We start from the raw sequence: 18272 nt of genomic DNA, 5'->3' as shown, positions 1-18272 counted from the left end.
GTCCACTATTCGCTGATGGTTTCAAATCGTTTGAAACTGATGCTAGAACAAACCAACAATATGTGAATTGTCAAAATTTTTATTTTATCGTTTATTGTTTAAAAAATAATACAGTTGTTATGATACCCTCGGTTATGGAGAAAGTATTAATAATAAAGATGTTTTATTCAATCAATACTGTGCTCACGGTTAGCTAAATAGTAACGTGGGCCTAAATTTTACACACATACCTACCTACTGTGGCAAATGTATCATATTTTTAAAAATTTTGGAATGTTTAAATCATAGAACAATTTTAGCTTTTGTTTTTAATACAGATTTCAATCCTCTACAAATATTATCTCATGACTTGATGTAACTAATTAGGGAAGCAGGAATTTAACAGTGTAGAATTTAACACTGAGTTTCCTATGGCCCGCTTTACGATTCACCACCCTGTATATGGATATCTCTGAACAAACAAATATGCACTGAGGCCATGGTACAAAGACGCCAGGTACGATAGCCGGAATATCCGAAATAGGCTATTGATTATGTATTTTAGAAAGGAACTACAACGTTAACGGGGTTTTATTGTTTCATATAGTCAATGGATCTCTAAATATGAAAAACCCGCGGAGTGCTACCATTTAAAGGGATGCGTTTTTGAGAAAGGGGTGAATTAGTCCCTAGGCACAGGGCGAATTAAGGTAAGTTCTACTCACTTTTGGTACGAACACGTCTACAGGAAAATTGTTCCAGGTTAAATTTACTATCAAAATATCATATTTTAAAGTCAAAAATTTTTTTTACAAAAATATTCTCAAAAGAAGAGCAAGAAAGAAACACGAAAGATAGCAATTTTGTTTTTTGCCCCATACCTTTTTTGCACGGGGATATAAGTATAGACATTGCTTCACAGAAAAAAACTTCCATCTTTTCTCTTTAAAATGACGTTTAGTAGAAGTCTCTATAATTTATAGTTTCCAAAATATGTTTTTCAAAGTTCGCGACTCACAGCGATTTTGGCAAATTTTCCTTGTTACTTCTCAAACATTGTTCTGTAACTTTTTTCTACGCAGCTTTAGGTATATAAAATGTTGCATTTAATAGGAAGAAAGGTCAATTACTTTTAAAATGGTCTATTGTAGAAGGCTGTATGACTATATTTAAGCAAGATATGGTTGTTCAAATTTTATACTTTTAATGATTTTTGATATAATATAATTATTTTTAAATTTCTCATTGATACTTTTTTAATGTATATTTAGGTATAAACATTGTATAATAAAAGGAAAGCTTATTTTCTTTACTTTAAAATGGTGTGTTGTAAAAAACTCTAGGACTATTTTTAAACAAGATATGCTTTTTCAAAATGTGACATATACACATGCAATAGGTACCACTAAGTTTTATATGGAAAACTTTTTTATTATTACCTTTATGAAAAAAAAAATTCTTTATAAAATGCTCTGAATAGTCTAAAACCCAAGATGCAATCATCAGATATAAAATTTTATCGATATTATTTTGTATTTTGACAACGACACCCGACTTGGGCGTCGAAACGTTAATAAAATCATTTTTAGGTAAAATTGTGGCTTATTTCCCATTTGAATATACTTGATTAAAATTTTATCAATAGTGTACGAGGTATGTTAAAAAATATGAATTTAGCTGAAGAGTAAAGTACCTTTATATTTCACAATATCGAGAAGTGTTATTAAGAAAATTGTTTGGAATAAAAATTATGTTATAATATGCAATTATATTCTTATAATTAAAAAAAAATTAAAAAATATATAATTTTTCTCAAATTACGGATATTCTTGGATATCCTATGAATACCTTGTTTAAAAATAGTCCTAGAATTTTTTGCATTACACCATTTTAAAGTAAAGAGAATAAGCTTTTTTATTCCACAATGTATATACCTAACTGTACAAGAAAAAAGTCATAATGAAAATTTTTAAAAATAATTGTTAAAAATATCAAAACTCATTAAAACTATAAAAACTTGAAAAAGCATAACTTGCTTGAAAAGAGCCATGTAGTCTTATACGATAGACCATTTTAAAGGTAATTGACTTCTCTTTCTACTAAATATATCATTACTTATACCTAGAAATGCATAGAAAAAAGTTACAGAACAATATTTGAGAAATAATGGGGAAAATGGCCCAAAAATGCTGTGAGTGGCGAAATTTAAAAAATCCTATTTCGGAAACTATAAATTCTAGAGATTTTACTAAAATTATTTTTAAAGAGGAAGAATGGAAGTTATTTTTCGCTGAAGCAATGCCTATACCCATATCCCAGTGGAAAAAAGTTATGGGGCAAAAAGCAAAATTGGTCTCTTTCGTGTTTTTTTCTTGCTTTTCTTTTGAATATATTTTTGTCCAAAAAAATATTTTCGACCCTAAAATGTATTATTTAGATAGTAAATTTAACCTGAAACAATTTTCCTGTAGACGTGTTTGTGCCAAAAGTGCATAGAACTCACCCTAATTCAACCTGTGCCTAGGGACTAATTCACCCCTTTCTCAAAAACGCACCTATTTAAATGGTAGCACTCCGCGGTTTTTTCCAATTTAGAGGTCCATTGACCATATGAGATAATAAAATCCCGTTAACGTTGTAGTTTCTTTTAGCTATCTTATTTTGAACATAATCAATAGCCTACAATTCGGATGAGTTTGCGCATGAAGTCACAATGGGAGTGATTTTAAATATTCCCCATTTAAAACATTAGCGACTGGAACACAATTAGTTTTAAAAGTGTAGTCCAAGTAATGAAGCTTAAAATAGGACAAAACCTCGCAATTTTCACAGAATGAATCGATTTGCTTGAAAATTTGAGAATAAGTAGTGGATAGTCCAAGGATCAAAATCTATACGATGCCAAAAGGCGCTTTTACCATAGGGGTGGTTGCCACCCCATGTCAGGGGTGAAAATTGTTTATTATATTTTGACCGCAGAAGTTGGTAAAAACATTCATTCTAAGCAAAAAATGCTCTGTACATTTTTTTGATAAAATTAATAGTTTTCTATTTATTCGCTATCGAAAGTGTTAGTTTTATATTAAAAAAATTAATGTTTTTAATCAGTTTTCTGCAAATAACTCAAAAAGTTTTTGTTTTATCAAAACCACTTTGCTTCAAAAAATTTACCTTTTGAAGAAATCAACAAAACCGTTTTTTTAAATTTTCTTTAAGACCAATAGTAATCGAGCTATACTTTATTATATGTTATGTCTTCTTCGGCAAATGCTAAATACTGTAGTTTCAAAGTCAAAAGACGGGAAAACTATGCATTTTTCGAGGATCACTTGTTTAAACTAATTTGAAGTATTTAAAAATATCTATCTTCAAAAATAAAAAAAAGTCTTTAGCTCAAAAATTAGGTGGCTTATAATGAAAAGAATGTCAGACCCTATATTTTTCAGCGAAAAAGTGATCGAAAGCAAACCCATAATCACCACCCTGATTAAAATTAGTCATTGACCTTATTTCGTCTTCTTTACTTATGTATTGTTAATAGGTTCTAGAAGTTTAACTGGTTTAGAATGATTAGTTTTAAAAAAAAATGGAGTCAAAAGCAAATATCGAATTTTTGAAGTTTGGTAAAAGATTCCCTTTTCTTCAGAATTGAAAGATTATCATCAGATATACAAAAAAATATTTAATACAAAAATTGTAGCCTATTTAATTCCTAAGAATTTGGTTTTCAAAAATTTTCTCTACGGTAAAAATTGAGTGAGCTATTGACAATTAAAACTTGTAATAACATGCAGAAATCACCTTTACCAACCCTTTCAAAGTCACCACTTTTTGCAACTGAGGATTTTAAAAGGATTTGGTATTAACGGTCTTATAGATCTTGTAAAAACCTACCAAATTATTTTTTAACAAACTTTCTAAGATAAAAATTAAAAAGGTTACGGTTAAAAAATCAATATATTTTTTTCAAAACAACAAAAAAAGAAATCTAATTGGAAGCATAATAATATAAGTTAGCTTTGCTTTTAGTCATTGGCCTTATTAATTCTTCTTTATTTATGTATTATTAATAGATTTTAAAAGTTTGACTGCCTTAGAATGATTAGTTTTTACAAAACTAGAGTTAAAAGCGAATAACGACTTTTTGTAGTTTGGTAAAAAATGCCATTTCCTTCAAAATAGAAAGATTAGCATCAGATATACGAAAAAATGTTTTAATATGAAATTGTAGGTTATTTAATTATTCCCAAGAACTTAGTTTGAAAAAATTTTTTCTACGGCAAAAATTGAGTGATTGGTAAATGAGTATATATCGAAAAACATTGATTTTTTCTATATAAAACTAACACTTTCGATAGCGAATAAATCGAAAAGTATTAATTTTATCAAAAAAATGTATAGAACATTTTTTGCTTAGAATGAATGTTTTTATCAACTTTTGCTGTCAAAATATAATAAAAAAATTTCCACCTTTAAGATGGGGTGGCAAACGACCCCATGGTAAAAGCGCCTTTCGGCATCATATATAGATTTTGATCCTTGAACTATCCACTACTTATTCTCAAATTTTCAAGCAAATCGATCCATTCTGTAAAAATTGCGAGGTGAAATGCTTCGGTTCCTGGACTAGTGGTCATAAACAGTAATTTTAATAGATTAATATAATTTCTGTTTGACTATTTCGGATTTATTGAAATGTAGGTGTTTTATTATTTTGATTTTAAAAATTGATTAAAAATACAATGAACAAAAATAAATTTCTAAAATAAATTTGTGAGTTATATTTAAAATGTTTTTTGTATTCGTCGCTTTTTAAATAAATTTTACGAGCTTGTTTTTGATTGGCTTGTCTTATTTGGCGCCAGTGTTAAGGAGGGGATCGAGCCATGGGCGTACATATAAAAATTTGTAGGGGGGCTAGACCTGAAGATGTTGCACATTACATTTTGTACACTTTGGATGACAATATATAGTTTAAAGCATCCGAAAAACCATGGGGGCCACGCCCCCCTACCCATATGTATGGGAGCCTATGAATCGAGTCTTCATTTAGTTGCACATAAATAATTGATTATTGATTATTAATGAAAATAATTGATTATTAATTGCCTGACACAAAATCACAAAACAAATAAAACACAAGACTTTAATACTGTTACTAATAAAACGCTCGTATTCTAAGGTTATTCCGTATTTATATCTAGAATATTTATCCTAAGTATAAGGTAGATATAGACGAAAATCATTTGTTACTAATAAACTCGGTATGAGTTAGATATAAGTATTTTCACTTTATTCCGAAATAATAGTTTGGCAACGTCGCAATCTTCTGCACAAATACATAGAACAACGATATTTTGTGTCAAATATGCCAATTTTGATTTGTCTCTGTAACTGTCAAACCAAATTAACCTAGGCGAAAAGTTTTTTTTTGAAAATTCGTTTACATAAAAATATTAGCTTTTCAAATTCCAAAGTAGATTTAAGTCTACAGTCAATATTAACAGAGTTATTCAAATTGTTTATAAGCCAAAATTGACTTTACTTTTTTAAAATGTTTTCGGAATGATAAAAATGAGTTTTTATTGCAGTATTATTTTTTCATATGGTTTCCACAGAATTGCTGTGTCATTATTATTTTCTGAACTCTTGGGAGAAACAAATTGAATAAAATTTAAACTAGTTGACGAATCACCTTGAAATTTTCTGGACATTATATGGACTATTTTACTTAACTTTTCGTGCAATATGAAAGTCTTAAATTCATTTTTGCAAAAGTTATAGCAAATTTTTTTTTCCGAAATTTTAGTCTTACTTTGCAATTTTCGAAACAACAAATAATCGGACCAAAATTTAAAAAACTGCCCCATGTTGAATACCCCAAATAGGATATTTAATTACCCCATTTTTGGCTGTAGCGATTTAAACGAATAAACTGCCATTTGTGACTCTTATTTTTTAATAACTAAAGTTCTCGTCCCAATTGTGATTGTCATTTTTCTATTTATAATGTCTGCGGTATATAGTACCCAAACAACCCATCTGCAACCTGGCTGCTCAAGTTTCCCGACAAAAATCTTATTTCTCTGGACTTAAAAACCTTACACCCTCTTTAGAAAAGCGATATTTAATTCTGAATTCCTTAGCGGTGTATTGTGAAAAGGGATTTATTCTATCTTTGAAAAGTTTCCTTTTTCGTGTATTTTCTATCATGATAATTAAATTATCAACTTCTTCCACAGCCGCAATACCTTTTGACCCATTTTTATATTATATAATTACTCACAAAACAAATCAAAAGATAATATATTTTTGCCTTTGATGACATTGACAGTCATAAAATAGGTTATACCAGACTTAATGTGTGTTATAATGTGTGTTATAAACAAGGGTGTGGGTATGTATAAATTTGGACTAAATTCTTATACCAAGTATAACCTATACCTAAATTATTCCATGTTTATTGGGAGTGATTTTGCCTATACCTGATTTATTCTCAGTATAACTTTTATACTTGGTTTATAAGTACCAGTGTAAGTTACAATTTTCTTTAATTTTCTCTTATTTCTCATATTTTCTTTAAGTTTTAGGTTTAATTTCTTAATCCTAAAATACATGCGCGACCGAAAGAACAGGTGTTTGGTTTTGTAATCACCTTCAATCTTTTCAGACGAATCAATCAGTCTTTGCAAATAATTTTTCTCTGGCTTTAACTGAAGTCCAGACCCATTAAAATTATTAAATATTAGTATCCAGTTGATGCATTTTTACCGCCAATTCTTCTGGAGGTTTCTTTAAGCCCCCTTCGGAGACTTGGTCAATCCACGTGTAAGTGGAATTATCCGTACTTTCAAGCAAATCTAACTTCTTGCAGATAGACCCACTGACATATTCCAATGCATCATATTGTAATTGGTTTAATTCTTCGGCGTCTGCATCCACTTCTTCTTTTTCTGCATCGTCAGATAAATCTGAGAAGTATGTTCTGCATAACAAAACTTCACCTAAATTATCGATTGGACCATCCCTGACCTCATCAGCTTCTGCGTTACCAGTTTCAGATAAACTCTCTTCATTCCTTTCCAAAATATAGCTTTTTACGCGGTAGAGAAATTCCACCGCATCGGGATGGTCATGTGAGCCACCAGTCCCCCTCATGTTGCCAAAAAAATTTTCAAGTACATCTTGGTTTATTTTATATCATTTTTATATTTTCTTATTGCCCAATGCCCAGCCGGGGTTGAGTAAAATGATATTTATTTTTTATCTAATAAGGTCCAGTTGGAACTATTGATAACTGATACGAATTTATGTCAGAATTTTGCTTTGCGATAGGGCAAAATTTGATTATATACTTTGATAATGAACAATTATATTACTTTGGTCTTTGTACCATGCACTGAGACTACTAGTATCGAATCACCACTAACAAATAGGTACGGATTCAGTAGCGACATCTGCTCTGACCTACTTTGTGGTTACGCCTTCGTGGTTTCGATTACTTGCAAACTATACGAATGTTGGATGAAAGAAGACTAAAGAGATGATCTGAAATTTACATCTCACTACGCCTGTATCCAACGTGGCAATATAAACTACAATACATATTAAATTAAATATTTAAAACCTACCTTCTAATTCATCTAAAGATTTTTCTGTACCACCATATTCTATTGGTAATATATTTTTGTCTATGGAATCAAGAACAGATTCATAGTCTTTGTGCAGATGTATCTAAAACAAACATATAATATGTAATAAAACAAACATGTAATACAAAAATAATAGTCTTAAAAATAATTTAGGACATCTTTTATATCACATATGGCATTGCGTAACTTCGGTGGGTTTGGCTTGAGTTATAGGCCCAAATATTAATAAGTTCTTGTCCCTCAAGCCTAGGAAATTTTCTCTTTTGGTCAGCGTTACTTACTTCATGAAACGAATTTCTGACCTGTTCTTTATTTTGTAGCAATTTGACCACTTGAGTCTTGTTTATTTTAATTATTTGGTCCACTTCCTGGTACTTATACTAGTAATTTTTTCACTTTTGTTAATTCTTTCTTTTTTTTTTAAGAGGCGTGTCATATTGTGCCTATCTGTGATTTTGCTCGAGGGGTGAGTCTCACCCCCAAAGCAAAAGCACACATAGGCACACTAGCATCTTTTTTCTATTGCATGTTATTAAGGTATGTTTATGCCGAATTTCATGTCAATCCAAGTGGTTCTTTAAAATATACAGCAAAAGCCGTCAGTAATTGGACTACATACTCGTTAATTCCCAAAACAGCACCAATAGTATTAGTATTGTTTTCTAAAAAGATCCTAATAATTTAGTTATGTGATTTATTTCATAAAAATCAGAATTTGTGATACATGGAACATTTTTATTGCCTAGTACCGTGATAGAAGCTCTTACTTCTTGCTTGAGGTCAACATTCATTTGAATATTAAGGTGATACAGTAGCGATCAACAGGTAGCAAAAACGCGTTCCCAGATTGCGGCTGTAATTTTGAATATTTTTTCGAGAAAGTTGGCAAACGTATTCGTAATATAATAAAGAATGGCGCTACAGAGCCCAATTTGAAAAATATATTAATATGTGGAAATTACTCTGTAATTAAATACAATATTAAAAAAACGAGCCTGTACCGCCATTAAGAAGAACAAAAAAATACACTTTCTTCAAATAAACTTTTTTATCCGATGCCTAGATTTTGTGTCATTTTGGAACTAATAACATTTTTTATTTCATTAGTAGTTCCAAGATGACACAAAATCTAGGCATCGGATAATAAAGTTTATTTGAAGAAAGTGTGTTTTTTTGTTCTTCTTAATGGCGGTACAGGCTCGTTTTTTTAATATTGTATTTAATTACAGAGTAATTTCCACATATTAATATATTTTTCACATTGGGCTCTTTACCGCCATTCTTTATTATATTACGAATACGTTTGCCAACTTTCTCGAAAAAATATTCAAAATTACAGCCACAATCTTGGAACGCGTTTTCGCTACCTGTTGATCGCTACTGTTTCCCCTTAATACAAAACTGTAATAATAGATACATAATATATACACAACTGTAATAATATGTAAATAATAAAACAGATAAACTAACTTACCTTTTTGGCCAGTTTTGGTGAAAGGATAGATTTTATCATAATGATAACCTGATCGAAAAATCTGGGAGCATTGATAATATGAATTCCACTTGAACTTGTAGTGTAAGCTTTCTAAAATATACATTGTTTATTATACAGTGCGCTGGAATAAGTGTTACCCCCCTTATTAACTTATTTATTTTTAGCATATAAGCAGAACGCTCGGACGGGTCGATTTTTAAAATAATCATAGTATATTATATCATCCATGTTTCGATCTTTACGCGGTCCGTCTTCAGGTGACAGGCACAACTTTAAATTTTTAAATGGGAATGTACATCATGTGATACCTTATTTAAAAGCTTTTGAAATACTGATTACAAAAATGTATAATACTTTAATCCTTTTTAAAGGCGTAGGCGCAAAATTTCGTTCGAATTATTATTAAACTTAATTATTTTTTTTCCAATCCTGAGGAAACTAATAAATATTTTTGAAAAATGAAATACAGAATGAAACACTACATTATTACCGAGAACCGAAAATCCCTTAGAATAAACAAAAAGTTTCTTTTGCGTGATATATTTGAAATTAAAAGTCAGACTAAATTTTCTCTTTTTTTCACCTCTGTGACTTATTAAAATAATCATTATAGAAGTTCTCAGGGACTTTCGACCCTTGATAACACGATTTCATTCTGCCTTTAAATTTTTCAAAAATACTTATTAATTTTCTCAGGATTCGAAAAAACTAAATGCGTTTAAAAATAATTCGAACAAAATTTTGCGCCTACGCTCTTAAAAAGGATTAAAGTATTATACATTTTTGTATTCTGTATTTCAAAAGCTATTAAATGAGGTGTCACAAGATGTACTTTCCTATTTAAAAAAATTAAAGTTGTACCTGCCACCTGAAGAGGGATCGCGTAAAGTTCGAAACATTGAAGCTATAATATACTATGGTTATTTTAAAAATCCACCTGTTCGTGCGTTTTTCTTATGTGCTAAAAATAAATAAGGTAATAAGGGGGGGGTAACATTTATTCCAGCGCACTGTATTATTATTCAAACTATCACTACTAGGGCTGCGCCGTGCGTACACCGACAGCTCGAGCAGTCGTCGTCGACAGCTGGAGATTGTTGACTGATCGAGTTGTGGCATGCAACTGCTCGTGCAGTTGACCTTCTGCCGCAGTCGAATCCATAGATAAAGTAGGATATAGATATGGTCGAATCATGGATTCTGACGAGGAAGCACTCCTAGAAGAGCTACCGACTGAACCTAGAGTAGTCAGTGTATGCATTGCAACCACTCGCGAGCTGCCGACATCACCAATGGGAGGTAATCTGAAAAGCTCAACGTAGGTGGCGCTCGTGTAGTTGGAGGTCAACTCAACTTACGTCAACACTTCAAATCAATCTATTTCTAAGTAAATATTGCATATTTGTTTCGCTGTGTGAATTAAACTTGAGAGCATAAAATCCCTCAATGTTGTGCTGTGCATTTGTGCTCATCAAGAACATCAGGACACAGGTTTCCCAAAGATTTTCTGATGAGAAAAAAGTGGATTGTAGCAATAAGAAGCGATAAATCTATGCTGCAAATAAATGCACGTATCTGCAATAAAAAATTTGTTGAAACAAATTACGTATTGCCCCTAGATTCGACTGTAAAAATAGAATACTTCACTATAAAATTCAGATCAAAATTTATTTTAAATGCACGGATTAAGATATGCAATTTTATATACATGCACACTGTTGCCACATCTACAATGACTTTTTATGAAGTGACAATATAAAAAAAATTATATTTGAAATAATAATATAGCAAAATATGAAATAATAATTTGAAATAATTCTAAAGTTCTCAATATTTTTTAGTGACTAAAACACAATCTGACCAAACCTAACCTAGCGTCATCGAAAATAATATAAACAAGTTAATACCTGAAAATTTAAGTGACATATTACCTTTAAAATATACTTTAAAATGACTCTGATCAAACCTAACCTAATCAAAAATAATATAAACAAGTTACTGACTGAAAATTAAAGTGACCTAGTACCATTTAAATATGCTTTAATGACTAAAACCTGATCAAACCTAACCCTATTTCTATAGTGGCTAACGAACCCGCATCCAAGCCATTTTTTCTCACACACACACACACACATATTATATTTCTATAAGGAATTATAATTTTTTTTTAAATAAGGCAACATTGCAGAATCAACTGCGCTCAACCCATGCTTAAACCAAATTTACCGCAAATGCGCAACTGCCATGGCAGCCATATTTTGAAAATATCACATTTTTAAATGAGATAAACACAAAAAATAATGCTGAGCTCACTTATTTGGGAATTTTAAATTGATAAAAAATAAGGCAGATTATCATATACACACTAGACTCGTGGGGGGAGTGAGTTAATACCAAATAAATACCCTCAGATCTATACCCTTTGAGCTATACGCTCTGAGCTTCGCTGGTGTCGCTCCTAGCAGTTACTAATTCAACTTTCACCGGTAATTTTTAAATTTATTATTTAATTGTTATCGTTTAATATTTACAACGCTAAAAAGTAACTAAATTGTAATAGATTTTTTTAAGATTTTGCTAATCATTTTGACGTTCTATTGATGAAATATTAATTTCTTACTTCGGATACTTTTACAATTATCATGTAGATGGCGCCAAGATTAATTTATAATTACATATTACAGAACATTAAAAAACGCAAATTCAGTATTTAAAACGTAAGTATATTTAAGGTAAAAATATATACCACAGCTTTGATCAACTAATATTTTTTATAATTAATGTTTTAATTTTAATTTTAAATTAATCACTTTGACATTTATGTCAAATTTCCGGTAAACATTTACAGACTTGTCACTACTGGCGCTCACGAATTTATAAATATCCCCTCTACGTACGAGCTCACAGCGGATAGAAATCAAACATTGAGACGATGATTAATATAGTTTATCATTCGATAAGGGCTCGTTTTTTCCATTAGTTCTCGCATTCCTTCTCCTGAATTCGTTTTCAACACACAAACAGCCCAAGATCTGTATTTTTCGGCCATACTTTATTATTTGTTAAATCGTAATCAAAAACACCATATAGAAACTTCACAAACTGCCAAACGTTGACCTCCAACTACACTAGCGCCGCCAAGCGGGATCAAATGAGTACATAGGTGCCATTAACTAATTTCATCGTGCTGTTAACACTGTTAACAGCTTGAAGCGGTCACGACTACTTGAGCTGTTGTATATATGGCAACGAATATAAGGGTACGGACATACCGAAAATACATGGATGAGCGCGGTAGAGATCGCGGTCGCTACATCGACGTCAAACAAACCTTCATTTTCTTATGAAATGGCACGATGTTTCACCAGTTCATCCTCGCGACCTGTCATCGTGATTTACAGCGATGTCGATGCCAGAACAAAATAGTTTGTTTTACATTGAAACCGAGCTGTTGATGGCGTGGTATACTACTGAAGAAATATACTGAAATGTATCTAGACTCATTCTTATATACGCATAAAATCTGTCTACGTGATGTTTCTTAATCTCTTTAATTAGGTGATGATATTCTCCTAGATCAGAGGTTCTTAAAGTGGGTGACGCAGCACCCTGGGGTGCCTCAATCATTTGCCAAGGGTGACGTGGAACATTTAAGAAAAGAATTAGGTCCAAATATGACCAAGAAGATTGATAATGTGAAGATGTCAAACAGCACTATAAGCAAGAGAATTCAGACTATTTCAGACTTTGTAGAGAGAGAGAGAGAGCTTATAAATAGATTAAAAACTTGTGAATTCTTCAGTTTACAGCTTAATGAAAGTACCGACGTTGCTGAACTTGCTGTACTGCTTGTGTTTGTGCATCTCCATTCTTTGGCAACTTAAAAAATGCCGCAAGATTTAAAAGACGTACTTACTGGATGGTTCTGTGGAAATAATTAACCATGTGAAGAGACGTCCGCTTCAAGCATGCCTTTAAAAGCTTATCGCTGAAAATATGGGTATGGATGGATCACTTCAATCTTTTGCTCCACACAGAGGTCCGGTGGCTATCGAGGGGAACAATTTTAGGGAGACTATTTATTTGAACTATAAGATCCACTGATTATCACATTTACAGAGGAGTTTTTCATCCAAGAATTAAAAGATATCTTTCAGACATCTTCGAAATAATAAATAAAACCACCACTTCGCTTCAAGGCAAAGTAGTAGCACAATTAAATCCAATCAAAGTCTTGCGTAAAAAAGTTACATTTTTCAAAGCATGTGTTGAAATAACAAATTTCTCTCGATTACGGGATTTGTTATAACAAATGAAATCAATGTTCAATGTTCAAACGAACTTTTTTGAAATTGTTATTGCTCAATGGCAAGGTTTGGAAGAACGTATTGTAAACTATTTTCCTGATATTGACTCAGATGACTTATATAGCTGGATGATGGACCCGTTTTCGTGTGACCCAAAAAATAAACCTGTCGGAATGACAAATGAAGTTTTTCAAAATATATTTGAGATCAGCGAAGATAGCAGTTTAAAACTCAAATACCGTGAAGGAAACCAAGAATAGTTCTGGATGCAGGTATATTTAGAAAATAATGTTGTTGGTAAGATTGCGGTGGAAAAACTTGTTTGTTTCACATCGACTCATCTCTGTGAGTCATCTTTCTCCGCATATGCTTACATTAAAGACAAATAGAGAAGAAAACTTCAAGCATCAAGGGATTTGAGGGCCAAACTTACAAAGATTCCCATAATTAAAAAGAATATAATGAAAACATCATCGAAACAGTTTCATTCATCACATTAAGTAACGATATTTGAATATCAAATATAGGTACTGTATTTTATTGATCTGAAATAAAGTTAATGAAATAATAAATGAGCCTCAGAATTGTATTTTTTTCATTTGTTGTCGTTTGCCAAATCGCTTTAAGGGTTGGTGTGCCTCGAAATATTTCTAGCCCTACAAGGGTGCCGCGACTAAAAAAGTTTGAGAACCGCTGTCCTAGATAATGCTTTTTTTATTAATAGGATGAGCCGAACACTGGCGATTTAAAGAATTATAAATTATCCACCACTTTTCACATGAAGAGGTGCAATCACTCGTCACTACTATTGCTTATTTCTTCTACAAGTGCCGTGCTTGATTATCGAACGTTGGATATCAAATTGGCTATAGCAATTTTTTTAACGGCAGCTCGGAAAGGGATGCAGAGGATCTGTTATACTATTCTCTCAGGTTTTTAAGCCATGACGTTCTTCTTCGACCTGTCCCTCTTCTTCCGTCTACCTTGCCTTGTATTATTAAATGGAGTATATTATATCTCTCTGGGTGTCGCATAACATGGCCAAAATATTCAAGTTTTCGATTTTCAACTGTTCTGACGACTTCCGTGACTTTTCCCATCCGGTGCAAAACAACTTCGTTACGAACTCTATCCACCCAACTTATGCGTAGGATTCTTCGGTAAACCCGGATTTCAAACGCTTCCAATTTCTTGAGAAGAGCATCTATTAAAATCCAACCTTCGACACCATACAAAAGAGTAGAGAACACTTAACATCTCACTAATCTAATTTTAAGATTAAAAGTAATGTTGTTTCCATATAAAAGTTTATTTATCTTAAAGGATGCAGCTCTGGCTTTCTCTATACGTATTTTAATTTCTTTGCTCATGTCCCAGTTCTCATTTAGATTACAACCAAGGTAGGTGATACTGTCAGTTCTTTCTAATTGTTCACCATAAGCTGATATTACTCCCGGTTATATTGGCGTTTTACTGAAACCATCACCTTGGTCTTTGCGGTGTTTAGCTTGAGTCCATATTCATCACACGTGGTAATCCTATTAATCAGATGTTGAAGTTCTTCGTAATTGCTCGCAATTAACACCATGTCATCCGCGTATCTCAAATTATTAATATTGACGCCATTCATCTTGATACCACATTGAGCATTATCCACTGCTTTATTGAAAACAAACTCAGAATAGGTGTTAAATATTAGTGGGGACAAAATGCAGCCCTGCCTTACCCCTCTTCGTATTTGAAGTCCTTCAGACGTGTCCCGGCCAATCCTGATGTTTGCACGTTGATGCCAGTAAAGATTTTTGATAATGCGTAGGCCTTTATCATCAATACCGACCTTATGAAGACTAGCAATCATTTCAGTATGTTCTATCCGATCAAAGGCCTTCTCAAAGTAAATGAAACACATATAAACCGGATACCGACATCTCTGCATCTCTGTAACATAACCTGAATACTAAATAGACCTTCTCTGGTCCCAAGGTTATTGCGCAATCCAAACTGTGTATCAACAAGCTGTTCTTCTATTTTTTGGTACATCCTAGAGTACAAAATTCGTAGAAATATCTTTAAAACATGCTCTCATCAAGCTAATGCTTCGGTAGTCACTGCATCTTTTCACGTTTGCTTTTTTAGATATCGTCACAAAAGTCGACAGCAGCCAATCCGTTGGTATATAGCCAGTTTGATAAACTTTATTAAAAAGATAAAGGATAGATCTTTTACCTGGACTTTCGAAGAGCTTTATTATTTCACTTGGTATTTCGTCTGGTCGCGTCGTTTTTCTGGTCTTTGCTAATCTTATTGCTTGTTCAATTTCGTCCATAGCTGTCAGGTCCTGTAACTACTTCGTTAATTTCAAGCTCGGGCCTTTCATCATTAAACAGTTCCTCAATGTAGTCTTTCCATCTGTTTCTTTTATCCAAATCAGTGATAATCCGTTTTACGTCTCTATCAGCGAAGTTATTTGCATGTTTCTTGTTCTGACCGGTGAGTTCTTTTGTTTATTTAGACAATTTTATAATGTTGAGAAGCTCACTTTCCCAGAATACGTATCAGTTACCTCAGAAAGCGCAAAGAACACTGAAAGAAGGTATTTTCGATATATTCTGCCCGTCCTTGATGTAAACCTGGACCACGACCGCGACCTCCACAGCGCACATCCATGTGTATTTTCGATATGCCGTACCCGTAGATTATAGTTCACCGCGCGGTCGCAGCGTCAAGCAGTCGCTCTCAACTGCTTGGAGCTGTCCGTGTACGATCAGCCTTATTTCTTGTTTTTTTCAATTGTGATTTCTTTAAAAGTATAGAAATACACTTACCTGACAGACTGTATAGCAACGTCTGATTAAAGACGGTGAAAGTTTGGTGCAATGTGCTACCTGACAATGCTTTAAATCGGCGATTATAATGTGACGTGCACATAAATCTTCAAAAAATCTTACATCTACCATATTTATTAGCTGACAAAACGCTGCGCCAGGATCTAGCGCATATGGATCTTTTTCGGTTTCTTTTAATTTCATAATTACAACTCGAGAATAATCTGGTAACAACTTTGGGAGTGGTATTAAATAACTAAAATAAGTTCAAAATTAGTAAATAGAGTGTAAGTAAATAAAAAATAAACAATTCTATACCCAAACCCATGCATATAAGATGGGGTGTTCGACAGGGATGTGTGCTTTCCTCTCTTTTATTTAACATTAATTCGGAAGCCTTATCTCAAGAGTCTTTGGAAGATGCAGAGATGGGAATCAAAGTGAATGGAGTATTGATCAACAACATAATATAATATGCTGATGACGGTTTCTTAATTTGTGACAACATAGTTGATCTGCAATAACTTGTCGCTATAATCGGAGAATACAGTAAGCGAATGGGATTATTAACACCAAAAAGACCAAATTCATGATCATGTCCAAAAACTTGCATGCACTTGAAAACTTCACAATAACACTGAATATCTACCAATTCCATTGAAAGAGTGAGCAAATTTAAATACCTGGGAACGTGGCTTTTTGAAGACTTCGCATCAGACATGGAAGTAAAATGTCGCATTTACCAAGCTTTCGTAAAATTCAGGAAGGTACTGACCTGCTCAGAGTTCGATATTTACTGAGAGTAAGGTTTACTAAGTGCTACGTATGGTCGGTGCAGCTATATAGCGTAGAGGGCTGGACACTAAAAAACGAGGGATATATACAGATTAGAAGCTTTCGGAATGTGGCTTAGAAGATATCGGCCAAAGGCACACATGTTGTCCTTAAAAAAATCAAATAACAACGCCAACTTTTCGAAACCATCAAGAAAAGACTACACATTTATTAAATTCCGAAATAATTCTACTGAAAATATAACTAGTCCATTGAAATGTTACATTTAGGGTTGCATTTCTTAGGAGTCAATTTTATTTTATTAATTTGTCGGGGGTTTAGTAGAAGCTTAAGTGCAAGTTTTTATGGTCGCCACTCTTGTCTCCCGGCCGCCATCTTGGAAAAGGGGGTGCAAAGGGCTTTTTCGCTGTATCTCCTAAACTAGCAACCCTACAGAAAATTTAATGACACATGAAATGTAGCAAATTAAGTTTTCTACAATTTTATATTTATCAACTTTTATCGTCAAGTTACCAACAAAACAGTTATAAACAAAAATAAGAGAAAATTTTGTAAGATCTTTCCTTTTGGAAGTTATAACTTTTTTCCGTTTTTTTTTTATTCACAATAAAATAACATCATAGCGATTTTGTAGAGTATTTTTCAGCGAACAATTTACACTATAAAGTTGTTTAATTTTATTTATTTATCTAGGTTTTACAGCGCTCCAAACTTGACCAGGTTCTCGAATTCTCATAGGAATACGATAAAAACAAAACCTTAGGCATAGATACTTTTCTATCTATATATTTATTTATTATAATTTTAACAGTCCTATGCTATTATTAAGCTATTTTTGACCCTTTTCCCCGCCACCTATGAGGTAGAGTCTGGAGGCGCTTTTTTGTGTGGTATCCCCAATAGGCCTAATCCACGGACAATTTCTAGACAAAATAATATTATTTATTATTATATCTTGAAAAAGATCTATCATAGTTATTATTTTTTCATTTTTTTCGATGGTCCAGGCTGCGAGTCAAGATCTGAATCAGTATCCGAGGTGCATTTTTGTGGTATAATGAGAGTTAGAGTTGGCGTCACTGTCGGTAATTCATCTTCCAATAAATTTTCTTTAATAATTAATGTTGATATGTCCACGATATTGCTGCAACTTTCACCCCCACAATGAAGGCACACTGCTGAACATTTGAGGTCTGCTTTTTGGCAATCACATGCACTT

General features: G+C 32.6%; 1 protein-coding gene across 1 annotated transcript in view; it reads right to left on the bottom strand.

Moving 5' to 3' along the window:
* The window catches only part of LOC126881610 (alpha-tocopherol transfer protein-like), a 42101-nt gene that overhangs the window by 6183 nt on the left and 17646 nt on the right, over positions 1 to 18272 (bottom strand). Inside the window, exons 4-6 of the mRNA XM_050645971.1 lie at positions 16259 to 16514; positions 9106 to 9216; positions 7611 to 7713 (exon numbers count right to left, since the gene is read on the bottom strand). Of these exons, the coding sequence (XP_050501928.1) occupies positions 7611 to 7713; positions 9106 to 9216; positions 16259 to 16514 (470 nt within the window). The remainder of the gene's footprint in view (positions 1 to 7610; positions 7714 to 9105; positions 9217 to 16258; positions 16515 to 18272) is intronic.

Source organism: Diabrotica virgifera, chromosome 3 (assembly GCF_917563875.1).
Source record: "Diabrotica virgifera virgifera chromosome 3, PGI_DIABVI_V3a".
Taxonomy (NCBI): domain Eukaryota; kingdom Metazoa; phylum Arthropoda; class Insecta; order Coleoptera; family Chrysomelidae; genus Diabrotica; species Diabrotica virgifera.
This window is presented reverse-complemented; position numbering and strand designations above follow the sequence as displayed.